At 43.4% G+C, this 20,722-nt stretch overlaps 3 protein-coding genes and 1 long non-coding RNA gene across 4 annotated transcripts in view; 3 read left to right on the top strand and 1 right to left on the bottom strand.

Annotated features, from left to right (window-relative positions):
* LOC144697459 (uncharacterized) overlaps window positions 1–20,722 on the top strand; it is a 296,931-nt gene that overhangs the window by 5,133 nt on the left and 271,076 nt on the right. The gene's annotated exons all lie outside the window — the stretch shown is intronic.
* LOC144697294 (uncharacterized) overlaps window positions 1–20,722 on the top strand; it is a 273,796-nt gene that overhangs the window by 97,549 nt on the left and 155,525 nt on the right. The window lies entirely within an intron of this gene.
* Window positions 1–20,722, bottom strand: part of LOC144697395 (uncharacterized) — a 37,785-nt gene that overhangs the window by 11,407 nt on the left and 5,656 nt on the right. Inside the window, exons 3-4 of the mRNA XM_078569375.1 lie at window positions 19,515–19,519; window positions 9,247–10,105 (exon numbers count right to left, since the gene is read on the bottom strand). Coding sequence (XP_078425501.1) covers window positions 9,247–10,105; window positions 19,515–19,519 — 864 coding nt within the window. The remainder of the gene's footprint in view (window positions 1–9,246; window positions 10,106–19,514; window positions 19,520–20,722) is intronic.
* LOC144697010 (uncharacterized) lies at window positions 12,037–19,863 on the top strand. The gene is made up of 2 exons (XM_078568763.1): window positions 12,037–12,379; window positions 13,419–19,863. Exon 2 carries the CDS (start codon window positions 13,774–13,776, stop codon window positions 14,839–14,841), a length of 1,068 nt encoding a protein of 355 aa, XP_078424889.1. The 5' UTR covers window positions 12,037–12,379; window positions 13,419–13,773; the 3' UTR covers window positions 14,842–19,863.

The raw sequence follows: 20,722 nt of genomic DNA, 5'->3' as shown, positions 1-20,722 counted from the left end.
GGAGCATGAGTAGGCCACTCAGCCCTTCAAGCCTGCTCCGCCATTCAATAAGATCATGGCTGATCTGATTGTAACCTCAACCCCACATTCCTGCCTACCCCTGATAACCCTAACCCTAACCCTTAATCAAGAATCTATCTAGTTCTGCCTTAAAAATATCCAAAGACTCTGCTTCCACCGCCTTTTGAGGAAGAGAGTTCCAAAGACTCACCACCCTCTAAAAGAAAAAATTTCTCCTCATCTTTGTCTTAAGTGAGCCACCCCCTTATTTTTAAACCATGACTCCTAGTTCTAGACTCTCCCACAAGAGGAAACATCTTCTCCACATTCACTCTGTCAAAGACCCCTCAGGATCTGAAAGGTTTTGATCAAGTCTCCTCTTACTCTTCTAAGCTCCAGTGAATACAAGCCCAGCCTGTCCAACCTTTCCTCATAAGATAGCCCGCCCATCCCTGGTATTAATCTAGTAAACCTTCTCTGAACTGTTTTTAAAGCATTTATATCCTTCCTTAAACAAGGCCAGTACTGTACACAATACTCCAGATGTGGCCTAGTGCCCTGTACAACTGAAGTTTAACCTCCCTACTTTTGTAATCAATTTGCCTCACAATAAATGATAACATTCTATTAGCTTTCCTAATTAATTGTTGTATCTGCATAATAACCTTTTGTGATTCATGCACTAGGACACCCAGATCCTTCTGAATCTCAGAGCCCTGCAATCTCTTACCATTTAGATAGTATGCTTTTTTAAAAATTCTTCCTGCCAAAATGGACAATTTCACACTTGGCCACATTATACACCATTTGCCAGATCTTTTGCCCACTCACTTAACCTATCCATATCACTTTGTAGCCTCCTTATCTCTTCACAGCTTACTTTCCTATCTAACTTTGTGTCATCAGCAAATTTAGCATCTGTCCCTTCATCCAAGTCATTTTTTTCATTCATTCATGCGATGTGGACATCACCGGCTCAGCCAGCATTTATTGCCCATCTCTAATTGCCCTTGTTCACAGGGCATTTAAGAATCAACCACATTGCTGTGGGTCTGGAGTCACATATAGGTCAGACCAGGTAAGGAGAGAAGATTTCTTTCCCTAAAGGACATTAGTGAACCAGATGGGTATTTACAATAACTGGCAATGGTTTTGTGGTTATTGTCAGACTTTTAATTCCAGATTTTTTAATCTGCCCTGGTGGGATTTGAACCTGGGTCCTCAGACCATTACCCTGGGTTTCTGGAACACAAGTCCAGTGACAATACCACTGCACCACCACCTCCCCAAATTGTAAAAAGCTGAGGTCCCAGTACTGATCCCTGTAGTAAACCACTCGTCACATCCCACCAAGCAGAAAAAAAGACCCATTTATGGCTACCCTCCGTTTCCTGTTAGCTAGTCAATCTTCTATCCATGCCGATAAGCAACCCCCTACACCATGAACTTTTAGTTAAATCTGGCATGTGTAGCTGAGATGAGTAAGTTGAGTGCTTTCTCTTAGGGATAGTTGCATCCTTGCCTATGAACTTTGTTTTGATTTGAATAACATTTGATAGCCTGGCCACTACCTGAAAATATCAAGACCATAACAGGGGGAGATGAGCAAAGGCAGACGCCCGCTGGTTCTTTTGGTAAGTGCACCTGAAAGTTAAGAATGTGTGGCATGACATTGGGATACCGGCATAAGTGTGCAGATGTGATTTGTTACATGTGAAGAAAATAACATGTGTAAATTCACGGTGAAAGGCATTGAAGACCTGGTCCTGAACATGTGTAGCCACTTCACAAAACAGCATGACATGAGTGGTTAATGTGGCCAGGGGAATGAGGCAACCTTTTGACATTTTCAAAGCATTGACACATACTCCATAAAGAAACTGACTTTAATCAGTCAGAATAGAATTAAACACACTGGTCATGTCCAAAAAGAGACTAAAATTAAAGCATAATGAACAAAAATTTGGATTGGGACAAGTAAGGGCTTGGGAGAAATAATACTGAGTAAGAAATGTTCACAGGTCGGATAGGGTAAAGAGAGAGCTGGAGAACCTTTTACACCCATGCTTGATCTAGTGATTGAAGCATATGTCCTTATGTACTCGAAACTTAGAACTCAGGAGAAATGATTGAGCAGACATTACCCCAGTCGGGGCTGGAACAGAACTGGAAAATAACGGAGTGAAATTGAGTGAGGTGTTGGAGAGAGAGTACCTCTCCCTCTTGAAAGATCCAAGGAATACTCTGGTACAAAATTTCAACACTCGGGGTCCAGATGCAATGTTCAAGTGGTTCCTTTATTATGCATGCGGGGAGCAAAGGCTGGGCAATCCAGGCACTTCTCCACCGAGGTTCAAATGAGCAGAGTTTATATATTTTTTACTATCAGTTACAACTTAATGGTATTAGTTAGACAAAGGCCACAGCACAATGACCCCTCGGTGGGCTGATAATTGTGTTCTTGTACAGTAATTGCAGTGCAAAGACTGTGTATTGTCCTTTTGGAGACAGCAAAGAATGTATGTTTATAAAAGCAAAGAATTGCAGATGCTGGAAATCCAAAACAAAAACAAAAATACCTGGAAAAACTCAGCAGGTCTGGCATCGGTGGAAAGGAGCACAGTTGACATTTTGAGTCCTCATGACCCTTCAACAGAACTAAGTAAAAATAGAAAAGGGGTGAAATATAAGCTGGTTAAAGGGGGGTGGGGGGTAGGGGGTTGGGGTGGGGGGTTAGGGACAAGAAGAGCTAGGTAGAGGGCCAGTGTTAGGTGGAGATAACCAAAAGATGTCATAGACAAAAGGACAAAGAGGTGTTGATGGTGGTGACATTAGCTAAGATATGTGCTAATGGTGACAATAAGGGTAGAAAGCAGGACGAGCAAGGTACAGATAGCCCTAGTGGGGGTGGGGTGGGGTGAAGGAATCTAAAAAGGTAGAGATAAAACAATGGATGGAAATACATTTAAAAATAATGGAAATAGGTGGGAAAAGAAAAATCTATATAAATTATTGAAAAAAACAAAAAGGAGGGGGAAAAAATGGAAAGGGGGTGGGGATGGAGGAGAGAGTTCATGACCTAAAATTGTTGAACTCAATATTCAGTCCGGAAGGCTGTAAAGTGCCTAGTCGGAAGATGAGGTGCTGTTCCTCCAGTTTGCGCTGAGCTTCACTGGAACAATGCAGCAAGCCAAGGACGGACATGTGGGCATGAGAGCAGGGTGGTGTGTTGAAATGGCAAGCGACAGGGAGGCCTGGGTAATGCTTGCAGACAGACTGAAGGTGTTCTGCAAAGCGGTCACCCAGTCTGCGTTTGGTCTCTCCAATGTAGAGGAAACCGCATTGGGAGCAACGAATGCAGTAGACTAAGTTGAGGGAAGTGCAAGTGAAATGCTGCTTCACTTGAAAAGAGTGTTTGGGCCCTTGGATGGTGAGGAGAGGGGAAGTGAAGGGGCAGGTGTTGCATCTTCTGCGGTTGCATGGGAAGGTGCTGTGGGAGGGGTTTGAGGAGTATGGGGGTGATGGAGGAGTGGACCAGGGTGTCACGGAGGGAACGATCCCTACGGAATGCCGCCAGGGAATGTATGTTTGTTCTATACAAAAGGTTTATGGGGGCTGACTGGATGTGGTTCGAGGCTATCAGACAATGTTAAATGGCCTTCCCCATTTCTTGATCGAGTCATCCCGTGTCCCCACCCGTGTGTGTCTCCCATTTCCTAATTTGAAATTTACAGCTGAGCCCTTTGTACAAGTTTTTTAGCTTTCATGTAAGGCTGTGATTGTCTGTGCATGCTTTGGCACCCTAGCTGCTGGTCCTGGCTGGCACTTTAAAATAAATCCAAATTTTCTGCATCTTCACTCTCAAGGTGAGGACTGTAGGAATCCTAAGGGATCCCTACTTGGGGTTTTCTTGCTAATTAGCAAACATTCAATTAAATTCTATGACTGGCTGTGCATTTATTTTTAATTTGATTGTTACACCTCTCCTCAATTTATCCCTGGTGTGATTACTCTCCGGGTGAGGATGGCTGACAGGTGACAGGATGGGATATTGTGGTTTGGGTCTTCATCAACCAAATGTTTTATTGATCCGAAAGGTGTAAAAGGGGTCAAACCTCAGCAGAAATCGAACACATCTGAGAACAGACAGCTTGCCAAGTGGGAACAGGGAGATAAACAGCTCCCAGAGGACAGAGAAAACAAGAGTGCCTTGAATCCTAGACAACACCTGGGTGTCAAGGCCACCATGTTTTCACTGCTTGGCCTGGGAATGCTGACTCCCTGTACCGGGGATGGAGCGTGGGAAGCCAATTGTTTGAGAGTTTGATGTGGTTTGGGCAGGTACAGATGGTTCAATGACAAGTTTTGTAATTGGTCAATTTAAATGTTAGCTCAGCAATGATTGGGTAAAATCAGTCTCCATAGACTTTGCAATGCATATAAGTATAAGAAGGGATTCCCCGAGCACAGAGATTTGTAGAGGTTTTACATGTTGCATTGACTGGTGCCATGGCATCTGGGGCAGAGCAGGGAGCATTTACGTGGAGATGGTGCTTCTACCCAGAGTGTAATGGTAACGCTGCTGCACTTTGATACCACTGCTCAGACATGAGCATGTGTCAGGTCTTATTTATACTGAATAAAATCTAACCATTGTCACCAATAAGGGTTATCAATGTGAATCATTTCAGAGTTTGGGAAAGGAGATAAGGGGTTAATTAACTCCTTTAACCCCATTTTCTAACATCACTGTGTCAAAAATAAAATCTCATCTCCCGCTCTGGCTCCTTAGAGGGATTCACTTTCTGTTGAAGAGCCTGCCAACCTTCTCTCAACCACTTTCCCTAAAGCGCATAAATCTAATCATGAAAAGTCCAGCAAAATCAAATATATTTACTGTTAAAAGTTTATTAATGAGACAAAACCTGGTTTAAAAACAACAGAAAATTACTTGAGGACCAAAGGCAGCCAGAGTTAAAGGATGTGCTCAATGTTCTGGACCCAAATGGTTTCTCTTCAGCTCCACTGTACCCTGTTCCCGTGACTCCCCGCTTTGCACACAGGGGGCACTGAACCCCGGGGGTCCCGTCACCATCAGCCCCAGTCACCCCCTCGCTCCCCGAATGGCTAGAGACGCATTTCCCAGTCAGTCCTCCAGCACCTTCCTGTCCCTATTAGTGCGACGCCCATGGCAGTTTCCTAACTGGGGTGCAGGCCCCGCTATTCTCAGCTAAACTCAGCCCTCAGCTCCGTTGCCTGGCTGTCATTGACACGAGCAACAGAGACAGAAAGTTGCTGGAGGCTCAAATGGAAACTCGAAACTTGTGGCTCTAAACCAACACTTTGACATTTGTCTGTCAAACACTTGTTTTTTATACAGGGTTTTAATTTTTACATTTGGGCACTGCAGGCAAAGGGTAACTTTCTCTTTCTAACTTTGTATCCTCCATAACGTCAACCGTGGCTCGCACTCTCCTCTCTGAGTCAGAAGGTTCTTAGTTCAAGTCCCTGTCCAGAAACCTGAGGACAAAAATCACATTGAACATTCAAAGCCCCAGCACTGAGAGAGTGTTGGAGCTGCTGTCTTTTGGATGAGATGCTGACCCAAGAGACCCATCTTGCCATTTTGGGTGGACTTGGAAGTTCCCATGGCTACAATTTCGAAGAAGAGCAGGGGAGTTATCCCTGGTGTCCCGGCCAATATTTATCAATCAACATCGCTAAAAACAGATCATCCGCTCATTATTGCATTGCTGTTTGCTGTGTGCAAATTGGCTGCCACTCTTCCTACATTACAACAATGACTACACTTCAAAAGTACTTCATTGGCTGTAAAGCGCTTTGGGATGTATTGTGCTCATGAAAGGCCCTATAGAAATGCAGGTTTTTAAATTTAAGATATATGTTACCTGATCTGGTGATCTGAAACTTAATTGATTTCAGCCAACCCCAATTTGCCAGTCAATAAATTCACTTGGGTGTGGGCAAGATTTTAACTAATTAAAGCAAAGGCAGAATCCTCTGGATAGTAAATTTAAAAAGAAGTTTATTGAAAGAAAGAAAGTTTACTCAACAACTTTAAGACATTGTCGGTTAAAGCTTCATGCGGGTGATCAGTCCGTAGAAACGTCACCCTGTCTGGCTCCTTCTTTGACAGTAATTTCCATGGAACTCGGCCTTGGGAGTCTTCAGTACTTGGCTAGCAAGGAAGACCTTCAGAACCTCTACTTTTATCCCCAAAGTGACCATTACCTCATGTCAGAGTGGGGTTTGTTGTAACATGACAATTGGCCAACGTGGTTACCAGGTCAGTTGGATCTCCAAGGCGAACGTACATACGAACATACGGATTAGGAGCAGGAATAGGCCACTCGGCCCCTCAGGCCTGCTCTGCCATTCAATAAGATCATGGCTAATCTGGCTGTAACCTCAACCCCACATTCTCGCCTACCCCCGATAACCTTTCACCCCTTTATAATCAAGAATCTGTCTAGCTCTGCCTTAAAAATATTCCAAGACTCTGGTTCCATCGCCTTTTGAGGAATAGAGTTCCAAAGACTCGCCACCCTCTGAGTGAAAAAATTTCGCCTCATCTCCATCCTAAATGGGCGACCCCCTTATTTTTAAACAGTGACCCCCTAATTCTAGATTCTCCCACAAGAGGAAACATCCTCTCCACATCCGCCCTGTCAAGACCCCTCAGGATCTTAAAGGTTTCAATCAAGTTGCCTCTTACTCTTCTAAATTCCAATTTCTTACACCATCTTCTCTCATTATCTTAGACAGGAGTACAATAGAACTTTTTCATATTACCTTTATCTGATGCTATATAATCAGTTATTCATACAGTTTTAAATTTTGAGGCTAATCAGAGCTTGAAGGTCTCTCTTGCCAGTACATTTATCTTCATTGCACATTCTTTACATACACAGCAATTAAGGTTTTACATTTCTACAGCAAATAAAACTCAGTCTTTTACATAACAACTGATTCATTATTGATTCATTAATTGTAACTCAATTAAGGCTCACTACTTATTCAATCATCTGTTACGGACTGGTAGTTAATTAATACAGTAATATTTAATTAATGCATTTGGTGAACACAAGATAGACTGGTTCAAAAAGACAGTTTGTGGAAGACAATAGCATTCTTTCTTACTAATCTTGATTGAGTTGAACAATGAGCCTTATTCTTGAGCTGGACTTTGGCAGAATAAGATGTCCTGAAGCTTATTAAAATTAGAAAATAATTTCTTTGTTCAAACAATTTCTTCCAGCTCTGCAGTTCCAAGAAAAGAAATAGGTTTGTACAGTGCTCATTTTTAAAATGCAGATCCAGCCTTTACAAGATAATTATCTTTTACATTGATTCATTAATGATAACTTAAACAAGGTTCATTACTGAATCAACTGTTTCATGACTGACTTATAATACAAAATCAATATATAGTTAAGAAGGAAAAGTTATAGAATGTGAAAAGGCTGCAAAAAAGCCACAAGAGATTAAAATAGCTTCCTTGACCTTGTTACTTATAACAGTGAATACAGTATGAAAGTGTTTTTAAAATGAAATTTGACTACCCAGGCCTACCTACAGTTTCCTACATTACAACAGCGATGCCACTTTCAAAGCTACTTCATTGGCTGTAAGCCATTTTGGGCGGTCCTCCTGTGGTTGTGGGAGATGCCATAGAAATTCAATATTTTTCCAGCTGTCCACAAACTTGGTTATGTAACACTTAATCCCCTCATCAAAATCGTTTATAAAGATCAGCCTTACTTTGTGTAATAACCATGTCTTTGACACCATTTTGAATAGTCCATGAAACACCAAACGCGATACATCCTGAATTATTTGTTTTAAAACGCAGCAAGTTGTTGTGATTTGGCATGCACCGCCTGAAAACAGTGCGAGAAGCAGATTTGATTCTATCTTTAAAAAGGGATCGGGACAGATTTTTTAAGGGAAAAGGAAACTGCAGGGCGGCTGGATGAATTGGGTAGTTCTTCAAAGAGCCAGCATGAGCACGATGGGCCTAATGGCCTCCCTCTTTGCTCCGTGAGCCTCGTGGGCATTTAACGTGAGTGGTCATGACCTGGAATCTGCTTCCAACGAGGGTGAGAGAAGCGGAGATAATTAGGTGGACAAATAAACCGACAGGGATGTTGGGGATGGAACGGGGCAATGGGACTAACTAGTATGGTCTACACAACTGGCATGCAATTGACGGGCCAAATGGCCACATTCCCTACTCTAATAATGATTCTATGATATAAAGAGAGGAATTTCAGCTGCTCCAGTCTCTCCAACTAACTGAAGTCCCACATCCCTGGTGCCAGTCTCGTAAATCCTGTCTCCAGCCTCTCAAAGAATTTCACATCTTTCCTTAAATGTGGGACCCATATATAGGGTTCCATTATAGAGGGGTAGATGATGTACAACTTGTGTGGAAACATGGTTAGTTCACACCAGAAGTACTGTCAACATTTGTGATCTCCATGTAGAAAAAGTACAATACCGGAACTGAGAGCATTTTCTTCATCAACATTTTTCAAAAAAAAAAAGAGGAGACTGAAGGGTGACCTGATGGGAGTCTTTCAGATGATGAAGGCGTTCAATAATCCAGCAGGGCTTTCATGAGAAACCTCTTTCCTCAGCGAGTGGCGAGAATGTGGAACTCCCTCCCATAGCGAGTGGTTGAGGTAAATAACATGAATTTACGGGGAGGCTGGGAAAGGAATAGAAGATATACTGACGGGGGAGATGAAGAGGGGTGGGTGGAGGCTCATGTGGAGCATAAACACTGACATAGACCAATTGGGTTGATGGCCTGGCCCCGTACTGTTGACTCAATGGAACTGAGACAAATGTATTTATTTTAGATCTACCTGTAGTGGTAGGAAAAACATTATTGATTACCCAGGATAAAATAAATGCCCTTCATCAGCTTTTGTGGATTTCAGTGGAAATGTGCACTCCCAGGCTCAAAGAGCATCAGCCCGCTGGAAGCAACGTTGTGAGACCGGCTAGTCCAGCTGAAAGAAACCCTCCGACCCTCCCACTTCACCAAGTGTCAGAATGAACATTGTTCAGTCTTGGGTGTGATTAACAGCAGCAATAATAGCAGAATCCAACCCCTGTAATTACTTGTGAACTCACTGGTGTCTCTGCAGGTTGCATGACTCAGTGAATCCCTTCCCAGAAGCAGAAGATGTGAATGGCCCCTCTCCAGCATGAACACACTGGTGTTTCAACAGGGTGGATGAATGTCTGAATCCCTTTCCACAGACACAGCAGATGAACGGCTTCTCCCCGTTGTGAATTCGCTGGTGGGTCAGCAGGTTGGATGAATTACTGAATCCCTTCCCACAGTCGGAGCAGGTGAAAGGTCTCTCCCCAGTGTGAACTCGCTGGTGCGTCTGCAGATTGGATAACTGAGTGAATCCCTTCCCACAGTCAGGGCAGGTGAATGGCCTCTCCCCAGTGTGAACTCGCTGGTGTGTCCGCAGGGCAGATGAATGAATGAATCCCTTCCCACAGTCAGAGCAGGTGAATGGCCTCTCACCACTATGAACTCGCTGGTGTCTCAGCAGGCAGGATAACTGAGTGAATCCTGTCCCACACTCAGAGCAGGAGAACGGCCTCTCCCCAGTGTGAATTCGCTGGTGTATCTGCAGGGCCGATGAATGAATGAATCCCTTCCCACAGTCAGAGCAGGTGAATGGTCTCTCTCCAGTGTGAACTTGCTGGTGTCTCAGCAGGGTGGAGAACTGAGTGAATTCTTTCCCACACTCGGAGCAGGAGTATGGCCTCTCTCCGGTGTGAATTCGCTGGTGTCTAAGCAGGCTGGATGAATGTGTGAATCCTTTCCCACACTCAGAGCAGTTGAATGGCCTCTCCCCAGTGTGAACTCGCAGGTGAGTCACCAGGTTAGCTGACTGAGTGAATCCCTTCCCACACACAGAGCAGGTGAATGGCCTCTCTCCGGTGTGAACTCGCCGGTGTTTCTGCAGGGCGGCAGAATCACTGAATCCCTTGCCACACTCAGAGCAGATGTATGGTCTCTCCCCGGTGTGAACTCGCTGGTGCGTCAGCAGGTTGCCTGAGAGAGTGAATCCCTTCCCACACACAGAGCAGGTGAACGGCCTCTCCCCGGTGTGACTGCGTCGATGAGTTTCAAGTACAGAAGGGGAGCGGAATCCCTTCCCACAGTCCCCACATTTCCATGGTTTCTCCATTGCGTGGGTGTCTTCGTGCCTCTCTCCAGTTTGAAGACTCATCCACAAACAGAACACGTGTACAGTCTATTTGCGCTGTGAATGGTCTGACGTTTTTTCAGGCTGTGAAACTGGTTAAAACTTTTTCCACAGTCAGTGCATTGGAACACTCTCACTCAGTGTGTGTCTCGGTGCTTTTCCAGCCACAGTGATGTTTAAAATCTTCTGAAGCAGACAGAACAAACAGTTCTCCTCCTAGTTTCAGGTCCCGATGAATTGACTAACTCTGTCAAATGTTGATGTGACGTTTGGTTTGAGATTTTCAGTCTGGAAATCCTCCCCTTCTAATATCCTGTAAAAGAAGTTTACAAAAGTTATAACTGTCAGTACAGGATAGAAATTCAGATCTGACAATGTAGTTTCTATAGAACATTATTTCCTCTCTTGTTTCTCAAAAGCAATAAATCTCTGTCCCACACAGTTCCCTTCAATTCTCACTCTGCTGTACCTAATATACACTGTCCAAAGGTGCCAATTCAAGCTGATCGACAGATCCTTGTTCACTGCCTCTTGTCCTGGGCACAGAGATTATAAGAAATGGGAGCAGCAGTAGCCCATTCACCATATCAAGCCTGCTCCGCCATTTAATAAGATCATGTCTGATCTGATGTGGCCTTAACAGCACTTTCCTGCCTGTCCCCATAACCCTGACTTCCTCGTTGGTGAAAAATCTGTCTAACTCAGCTTTGAATATATACAATGACCCAGCCTCCACTGCTCTCTGTGAAAGAGAATTCCAAAGACTAACACCCCTCTGAGAGAAGAAATTCCTCCCCATCTCCATCTTAAATGGGAAAACCCTTATTTTTAAACTGTGTCCCCTAGTTCTAGATTCCCCCACCAGAGCAAACATCCTCCCAGCATCTACCCTGTCAATCCTGTTTGTGTCAATAAGATCACCTCTCGTTCTTCTAAGCTCCATTGAGTTAAGCCTCAACCTGCTCAGCATTTCCTCATAAGACAGCCCTTCATTTCAGGAATCAGCCCAGTGAACCTTCTACAAATGGCTTCCAAGCCAGTATATCCCTCTGTAAGGAAGGAGTCCAAAACTGTACAGAATACTCAAAGTGTGGCCTCAACAATGCCCTGTACAGTTGCAGCAAGATATCCTGAAAAATTCATTTTGCAGGCAGTGCATCATACCCTAAGTAGGGATAAATGGAGCTTCTAGCAAATGTAAATGAGCCACATTGTGAGCCCAGCTGATAATCTTCTATTTGGCCTGGTCCTCAGAAGGGAAAAATAATTTGTCCAGGCATTGTGCCTTTTCTGTTAAACAAAAGCTACGTGGACAACTGTTCCTTGATGAGTGCAGACGAACAGCTTGGACAGAATCTCTCTTTTTACAGCAATACTCAAAGTCTATATTACTGTACTGTCTCATTAAATACCGGCCATCTCCTGGACAAACCACCGCTTTCATTGTGAGACCTGGGGCAACCTTTCCAGAGTCAGAGCACCCTCCCTGCATTCACTTCCTTTCCTTCAGTTCCTGCAAGTCAACAATTTGCCCCCAGAATGAGACAAGAAATGGAAAGGGGGGGAAACATTGATTTCCTCACTGATGTTGCCCAGAGGAGGAAGTTTCAGTCTGAAGCTCATGGTCCAACTTCCGCATTGTGACGTCCAGAATGGAACCCTGCCTGAATCAGCCAATAGGAATCACCCTGCTCCGCGGTGACGTCCTCGGGTTCCAGTCTGCAGCCAGGCGCGCGGACACGGGAGCCCCGCCCCCACCCATTGTTCCCCTCCCCCTGCACCCCCTCGAGCCAGGGTTTCCAGGCAACCGGCTGACGGCTCCGGCCAGCGCGAGAAGCCCCGCTCGGCGAACTCTCCCCCTCCCCCCCGCCTCCTCACTCTCTCGGGCGGGTGGCTGCTCCAAAAGATAGATCGAGAGCGACCGCTGGCGGCAGCCGCCACTGCGCCTGCTCCGGGGGGGGGGGGGGGGTCAGCAGCGCTTTCTGCGCCTGCGCACTGGGCTGCCATGTGGGGGAGGGGAGGAGACTTGACAAAATGTCTTCCAAGTTTGATTTTAAACAGCCCAACATTTGCTTTTAGCTTCACACAGACACTAAAACTTCCTCCTCTGTCCAACATCTGTGAGTAAAAGATTTTCTTTCCCCTCCCCCCTGGGAAATACAGAGAGTTGTGGGAATCTGTAACTGGAATTAGAGCCAAATATGCTGAGGGGGGAAATGCTGGTGATTTTGTGGAGCCTGTTTTTATTGTACAAACTGTTTCAAGTGAAAATTATCCTGTCTATTCAAATCCTGTTTGTCTGTTAATGCAGGCTTCATTGATGTTGATTTTAATTTGACTGCTACAGTAAAAAATTTAAAAAGTGAAACCTTGTCCTTCGGTTTATTCTGTTAGATTTGTCTGGGAATTTGATTATTTTAAGGTTATTGGTCTCCACAGGGATCGTAACAACAAAGATATGTCTAGTGTTGTTATATGGCACGTATTAGGTATACCAGTTCTGGTTGTGTAACACATTTTGTTGTTATTTTTTCTAGTCTTCTACTGTAGTACTGTAGCCACGTTATATATTTCCAGTCATAGAGCCATTGCGGTACAGAAGGATTCCATTTGGCAACTCAAGTCCATGCCGACTCTCTGTCGAGCAATCCAGTCAGCCCCACTCCCCCGTTATACCTTCGTTTCCCCGGCAAGTTCATTTTTTCAAGTGCACATCCAATTTCATTTTGACTCATAGATTGTCTCCGCTTCCACCAGGTCATGACCATTCACTGCATAAACGCAGCTTTTCCTCACCTCGCCCCCTCTGTAGCGAACCAAGTGATACAGGACTGTACATTATACTCATTTTTAGTCTAGTAATGTAAACATATTTATTTTAGGCTGACAGCCTGCATGAAGATTTTCAGGTCCCTGTGTCCAGTACAGGAATCAGTGAGCATGGATCTGTCGATTAGCATGAATCGGCACCTTCAGGAGAATTGGGAGGGTGTGTTTTAGGTACAGCAGAGTTAGGATGGAGGGAAGAGTGTGTAGGACTGAGATTTACAGCTTTTGGGGATTTGAGTGAGGAAAGAATGTTCCATAGAAATTAGAATTGTCTATTCTGAATTTGCAACCTGTCCTGACAGTGATCACTTTTGTAAAATCCATTTACAGAATATTAGAAGAGGAGGATTTACAGACAGAAATATGAAACCAAACATCACGTCAAGATCTGACAGAGTTACCCAACGCATCGGGATGTGAATGACTTCAGCCTACGAATTTGGAAGGAGAAGTGTTTGTCTGTTCTGCCTGTTTCAAAAGGTTTTAAACATTAATCTAACTTGAAAAGCACTGAGATGCACACACCCTCGTGAATGTGTTCCACTGCACTGACCGTGAAAGGAGCTTTAACCAGTTGCAGAGCTGCAAAACATTCACAGCGGGGGAGAAACCAGACACGTGTTGTGTGTGTGGATGAGGCTTCAACTGATTGTAGAACTTGGAGAGACACAAGGACCCCCACACCATGGAGAAACCGTGGAAATGTGGGGACTGTGGGAAGGGATTCCGTGCCCCCTGTGAGCTGGAAACTCATCGGCGCAGTCACACTGGGGAGAGGCCGTTCACCTGCTCCGCGTGTGGGAAGGGATTCATTGATTCATCCACCCTGCAGAGACACCAGCGAATTCACACCGGGGAGAGACCATTCACCTGCTCTGAGTGTGGGAAGGGTTTCAGCGATTCATCCAACCTGCAGATACACCAGCGAGTTCACACAGGGGAGAGACCGTTCACCTGCTCCATGTGTGGAAAGGGATTCGCACGGTCATCTGCCCTGCGGAATCACGAGCGATTTCACACCGGTGAGGGGTTGTTCAGCTGCTCTGAGTGTGGGAAGGGATTCATTCACTCATCCCTCCTGCTGACACACCAACGCATTCACACCAGGGAGAGGCCATTCACCTGCTCTCAGTGTGGGAAGGGATTCACTCAGTTGTCCAGCCTGGTGAGACACCAACACATCCATACCAGGCAGAGGCGGTTCACCTGCTCCATGTGTGGGAAGGGATTCAGTCAGCCCAGTCCGCTGGGGCACCAAGGTACTCAGACCAATGAGAAACCTGTTCAATGCTCTGACTGTGGGAGCTGCTTTACACACGACGTGCTGGTGGGCCATCAGGTAGGAATTCACACTGAGGACAGACCATTCAGCTGCTGTCACTGCGCAAAGAGCTTTAGAATGTCGTACGATTTACTGAGACACCAGCGAGTTCACACCGGGGAGAAGCCGTTCACCTGTTCTGACTGTGGGAAGGGATTTGGCGATTCATCCAACCTGCAGAGACATCAGCGAGTTCACAGCGGAGAGAAGCCGTTCACCTGCTCTGACTGCGGGAAAGGATTCACTCAGTCATCCCACCTGCAGACACACCAGCGAGTTCACAGCGGGGAGAGGCCGTTCACTTGCTCCGTGTGTGGGAAGGGATTCAGTGATTTATCCAACCTGCTGAGGCACCAGCGGGTTCACAATGGAGAGATTCGTTCACCTGCTCAGTTTGTGGGAAGGAATTCACTTGTTCATCCGAGCTGCTGAGACACCATGGCAGTCACACCGATTAGAGACCTTTTAGATGCTCTGAGCATGGGTGTTAATTGTATCAATTGAGGTTAAGTATCTACAGGTGGAGGGCATTGATTGTATGGTTACATAAGCCCATATAAGAGACACTGACATAGAGTGGAGTCAGGAGGTCTATAGCTGTAATGTTTCACTGTGAATAAATCTATACCAAGTAAAGATTGGCTGCAGTTTCTTCCTTTACTATTATAATATGGTAACAGAGAATGTTTGTCTAATGGTGAAGGTTTGAAACTCAAGGAAAATAAGATTTCACACAGAGACTTACAATCTGAAGAGAGTATTCCCTCCAATCCTGCAACTACCACATAGGCCAGTTGAAGAGAAGTTACAATCCCCGATCACACAGCGACCACAGAGACTCAGGCTTCCTTTAACCGGTTTTATTCAAGCATATGCAAGGGAGCCGCAATCAATCCTAAGAAGACCCAGCTCCCAGACTGATTAAATTTCATTACTTTTGTACTTTTTCTTATCATAATACATTTGAGTACACTTGAATGCATCCAATCAGTAACCGACACACCGGTCTCATGTTAACACTATCCTATTGAGTACATAAACATGTGATGTTGCTAACCAATTATTTTAAAGGCTGTATACATAATAATATTATCCAATCAAAATTAAAACACATATGCAAAGACCTTGGTTCTCACAACTCAAGACTGTTTGTGTTTCATTAAAACCCCCTCTTTGTCCATTGTGTGTCTTCCCATATCTAAGCTAAAATCATCTGCCCCTTCCCTATTTGAGAGGGGAGTGCACTTAATCTAATTTATGTCCTACTTTTTGTCTCTAGTCTGATTCTCAAGGCTGTGCAATGTTCATCTGGTAATCTTCAACTCTTAATATGTTTGGCAGCCATGTCTGCCTGGAGATTTTAAGGGTTTTTCAGTAAATACTGTATTCTCTTTTAGTATTTTTAATTCCCCCCTAACAAAATCCTAGCAACTTTTGTGAGAAATGGCTGAAAAGCAAGTGGGAATTGTCAGGGCCTGATTACCCATGAATGCTCTCGGAGTCAGCCATATGACCAGCGGAAGAATGAAGCGGACATGTGGACACAGGTTACATCCCAACAAGGTACGGCCTTGACATTGTCACTACTCTCAAAAGAAAGCCAAACACCATGTTTTAACCAATAGAGCTACGCAACGAGATTTCACTTGTTTTTATTCACCAAAACAAACTTTATTGTATACAAAATTAAACAAAGCAAGTACTAATAACTTAATATGGTTTATAACTGCATATGTTATGTCTTCAGGTTTACATCTTAGTTTCCCCATGATTCTCTCATAAGGCACATCAAGTATGTCACAGTGCTCTGGAGAATTCTCCTCAGTTCCAGCTATTCTCAGAGGTTAAACTTTCATTTACCATCTCTTGAATGTGGCTGCTCAGTCCCTTGTTCTGGTTATTTTTCCAATACTTCCAAGCGAATCCGTGTTGGTCATTGGTAAAAATCTTCCTTTCCCATTTTAAGAATGTCATTCGAAATGTTACGACCACAGCTGATGTTATTGCTGAGCAAGCCAGACTCCAGAGTGAAGTCTGTCTTGCTGATCATAAACTTTTTTTTGTGTGTGTGTGAAAACAACGAGAAAGAGCAACTGACTTCAAAAGCATAGAACTCCAGTCATACCTTTTAGAATTTTAAAAATTAAAAGGATTTATTAAAAGAAGAAAAACCTAAGCACACATGGTAAAAGTTAAAACAGCCTGACAGAACAACCCTCAGAAAACATGCTTGGTCAAAAGCACACAACTACACTACCTTTTTGGTAACAACCCTTATAGATTTTAACCATAGAAATCCAGTAAACATATCCCAAGTCAAGGAATTATGGTCGCTTTAATAACGGTTTACCTCACGGCTTCTCAGGCACTTCCACTCTGATATGGAATTCCAAAAGGAGGTTCAGAAATAAATTGTTCCCTAAAACAAAGACTCCTGGCTTAACACTGGGTGGCTGCCTCCAATTCAAAACTTTTACAGCTTCTCAGTCGCTCATGCACAAAGAAGCTGAACCTCAGTGGGTTCTCCCGCAGCGACCCTCAACAGTTAAACATCCCTTTCCTTAAATATCATTTTCCCCTTTCATCTCAGGTTCCATTGTCCACAAACACCTCCTTGAAACTCAACTTCTCCAAATATAAAATTCTTTCATGATTTCTGTTTTGCCTCGACTTTGGGGTCAATAAAATTCAATATACCTTCCCCTATTTACTCATGGAACCCCAATAAGATGCAAATGTTCCCTGTTACTTCTGAACTCCCTTTTTGAAATTCAACAGCTGAAAAACCTATTTCCCACGTGTCTCACAATGCAAATTTCAGAACCAACCTACTTACTTGTAACTCACCCACCATAACCTCTCATTGGAAATGCACAAACCTAATACCTTTAACCTTTCATCTCTTACACCTCACAACCTGTCTCTAGTGACAACCCGTCTCTAGTAACCTCCCCACTGTTTAATTAACCCTGGACACACACCCACAGCTTTCTACACAGACAACATCATCACAAAAATATAAAGATATACATCTCTCATCACAAAATGCTTTTTATGCTCAAGCAAAAACGTTTGATACTCCTGTGTGGTCTGGTCTTTGAACAGTTTATAATCCTTCAGGTTCACCTGATCTCATTCAGATCGAGTTTAATTTCTTTCCAGTGATGTCGACAGCTTCTTCATTCTGGACTTTCAATTCTTTTTTCAAACATTTTGAATCTTCCCCGTCACTCACAAACTATTTCATTCCAATCATTTTGGAGTTTGCAGTGTTTTTTTCTGTGAACTGTCCCTTTGCCTGAACTCCTGCTGCTGTTATATCTTGTTCTGTCTCAGCACAGGCAGCTACATTTAACTCAGTGTTAGGTGTCATTAACCCTTTTGGGTTTCTGTGAGATCTTAGTGGTGGACTTTTATCTTGAGATGTTTCAGGCACTTTTCCTGACTCTGCACTGTCCATTACCAGGGTGGATACATCAATGTCTTTACTTGTATCAGTTTGTTGCTTAACTGAGTCACGAATAGGCGAGGATTTTTAAAAAAAACTCACAGGAACATCTTCTGAACTGTGAACATGGTCCCAGAAAGTGTAAAAACAATATCACCGATTATATCATTCCCCAATATAAAATATACATACATAATCAGTAACACCAGCAATACCAGACCCATTTACAAAGGCGTGGTTTCAATTGACTTTACACAATGGGATAGCCACACACTCCCCCATCAATATCCCGAACCAATACATTTTTGTTCAGCGAATCTTTTGAAGAAAAGTCTAAATCTTTTGTTAGCAATAAGCTCTGAGATGAGCCAGTATCTCTCAGGATAACAATCTTTCCAGGCTCTTTCTTGGACAAAAATGGAGCGACTTCCTCTTCAAATATAAATCCTTCATAATCCCCCATGTATCTATTTTCAGCCATGGTAAATACATTAGAAAATATTGATTTCTCACAAGCTTCTCTCTTTGGTGTAACATTCTCTAGGGAAACATCAGCCATTTTACCAATGCTACTGGTTTACTTTTTAATCTCTAACGATTTGCCTTTAAATGTCCAACTCTATGACAGTGAAAACATATCAGTCCTTTAGCTTCACTTCCATCTTCTATGTTATCTTTTCGACCACTTTGGGGAGAATCCGTTCTTTTATTTCTGCTATCCTTTCCACGATAATTAGAATCCCGTTCATTCTCATATCATTTCACTTTCCAGCTCTTGTATGGGTTTGCAACCAGTGGTTTGTTGTCACTAAGGTGTCTGGAGAGTCAAATCATAGTGATCAGCTAAAACAGCAGCTTCCCTTATATTAAAAACCGTACGGTGCACCAGGTGTGTAATAATGCTGTTTTAAAATTCTTCCATTTAGATTATTTCATCCACATTCTCAAAACTCTTAAAATTTTCATTGCTGAAAAACATCTGTCGAACATTTCTTTTTTCCATAGCAAATTCTATGAAGGTATGGGTCTGTCTTTTCACAAGGTCCAAAATTTTAATAGATACGATTTGGGAACGAGCTCATATGCATTAAGCACCACAGTTTGAACAGTCTCACAATTTGAATAAGCATCCATTGCCTTTCCCATTAACCCCTTTGCAAAATAAGAGTCCATGTCTTCTTTGGCCACCCTAGCTTTGCAACAAATTTTTCAAACAAGGCAAAATCTCTCCAATGCCTTCCTCAGTGAAATTTAGACACTAGGCAAATATTCCTTGCAAAATGATAACTCACAGTGGGACTCGACTCATTGTCTGAATGGTTAGTTTCTCTTTCACCACATAACTTAAGCTTGTCTTTAGCCAGTTCATAACGTTTATTTTTTTCTCTCTTTGAAGCTCTCTGTTTCTTCCCTTATCTTTCTTCCCTTTCTAACTTTTCTGTTTGGAATTCTAGTTCAAGCTTCAGCATTTCCATTTCTTTTCCTCTTTCTTTTCTCTTTTCTTCTGCTTCAAGTTCAAGGTTTTGATTTTTTCTATCCTTTTGGAATTCTCATTCAGGTTTTTGATCTGCAATTGAATTCTATGCAACTCAACTGGATTATTATCTGGATGAGGATTTTCTTCTTCCAATTCCAAATGCTGTGCTATTGCATCAACTATTTCTACTTTCTTAGCCCCTGCTTTGAAATCCAAAAACCACTGTTTTCCTAATTCCATCAACCTCATCTTTATTCAGCGTTGCAAAACACCCAGGGATAAATCATCTCCCTGGAGACATCTGAGCAATTAACAAAACCATTCTGCTTCTCAATAAATATGGTAAGGTTCACTATGAAATATTGTTAGCCTAAACCTCAGCAAAACCTAGCGCACCCTTACCAGTCTGTAGATTCGCAATCCCAAATGGGCCCCCAATATTGTTACAATCCTGATAGGGACTGTTGATGTTTAAAGAAAAATCCAAACACCCACTAATTAACTGAGTGAATTATGCCACAATATTTGACATTGTGCAAAAAATAAACTTTCCTGTATGTAAAAGAATTAAATGAAGTAAGCGCTACCACTTAACACCATGTTGTGTAAATACTTAAGTTATAAAACCCAGTTCTAATTTTTAGTTCCACCCAAGACGTTACAAGATCCTGAAGGTTCATTCACTTCTGGAACCAACCCATATGCCACAGTCCTCTGGAATTCACTTTGATTTCTCCTCAGTACCCCACCTACTCTTCCAAGCTACAAGATTTCCTGGGCATCTTTCCAGTAGCTTTTAGCTAATCGACCTGCCAAAATTTCTTTAAGACCTCACAACTGTGGATTCCTCAGCTCAGGCTTGAGCCTCACTGTCTTCTTGCCCTGACTTTGGACAGACTGAATGCTTTTCCCCCCCAGGCTGTGCCCACAGGTTCTTCACAGCTCTTCCAAGCTCACTGTTCAAGCTGACTCCTGTCTACCACAAGGCTAACTGCATTTCACTGTTGGGATCATTCGAGATTTCTTCCTCTAGCTCCAATCTAGGCAAATCTCCCAGCTTCTTTTCCCCTCACCAACTCCAAGTGAACTGCAATGCACACAAGACCCAATCTGTAACTAGGAGCAGGAACAGGCCATTCGGCCCTTTGCGCCTACTCTTCCATTCAACTAAATCATGGCTGACCACCTTACCTCAACATCATTTTCCTGCACTCTCCCCATATCCCTTGATGTCTTTAATATCTAAAAATCTATCAATCTCTGTCTTAAATGTACTCAATGACTGAGCCTCCACAGCCCTCAGAGGTAGAGAATTCCAACAGTTCTCCACCCTCTAGGTGAAGAAATTCCTCCTCATCTGAGTCCTAAATGGCCTTCCCCTGATTCTG

The sequence above is a fragment of the Cetorhinus maximus genome, chromosome 23 (assembly GCF_964194155.1).
Source record: "Cetorhinus maximus chromosome 23, sCetMax3.hap1.1, whole genome shotgun sequence".
NCBI lineage: Eukaryota > Metazoa > Chordata > Chondrichthyes > Lamniformes > Cetorhinidae > Cetorhinus > Cetorhinus maximus.
The sequence above is the reverse complement of the archived record's forward strand: the minus strand, read 5'-3'. Positions and strand labels throughout refer to the sequence as shown.

Coding starts and splice junctions, on each gene's coding strand:
- LOC144697010 (XM_078568763.1), top strand. CDS start 13,774: ATGGAGAAACCGTGGAAATGTGGGGACTGTGGGAAGGGATTCCGTGCC.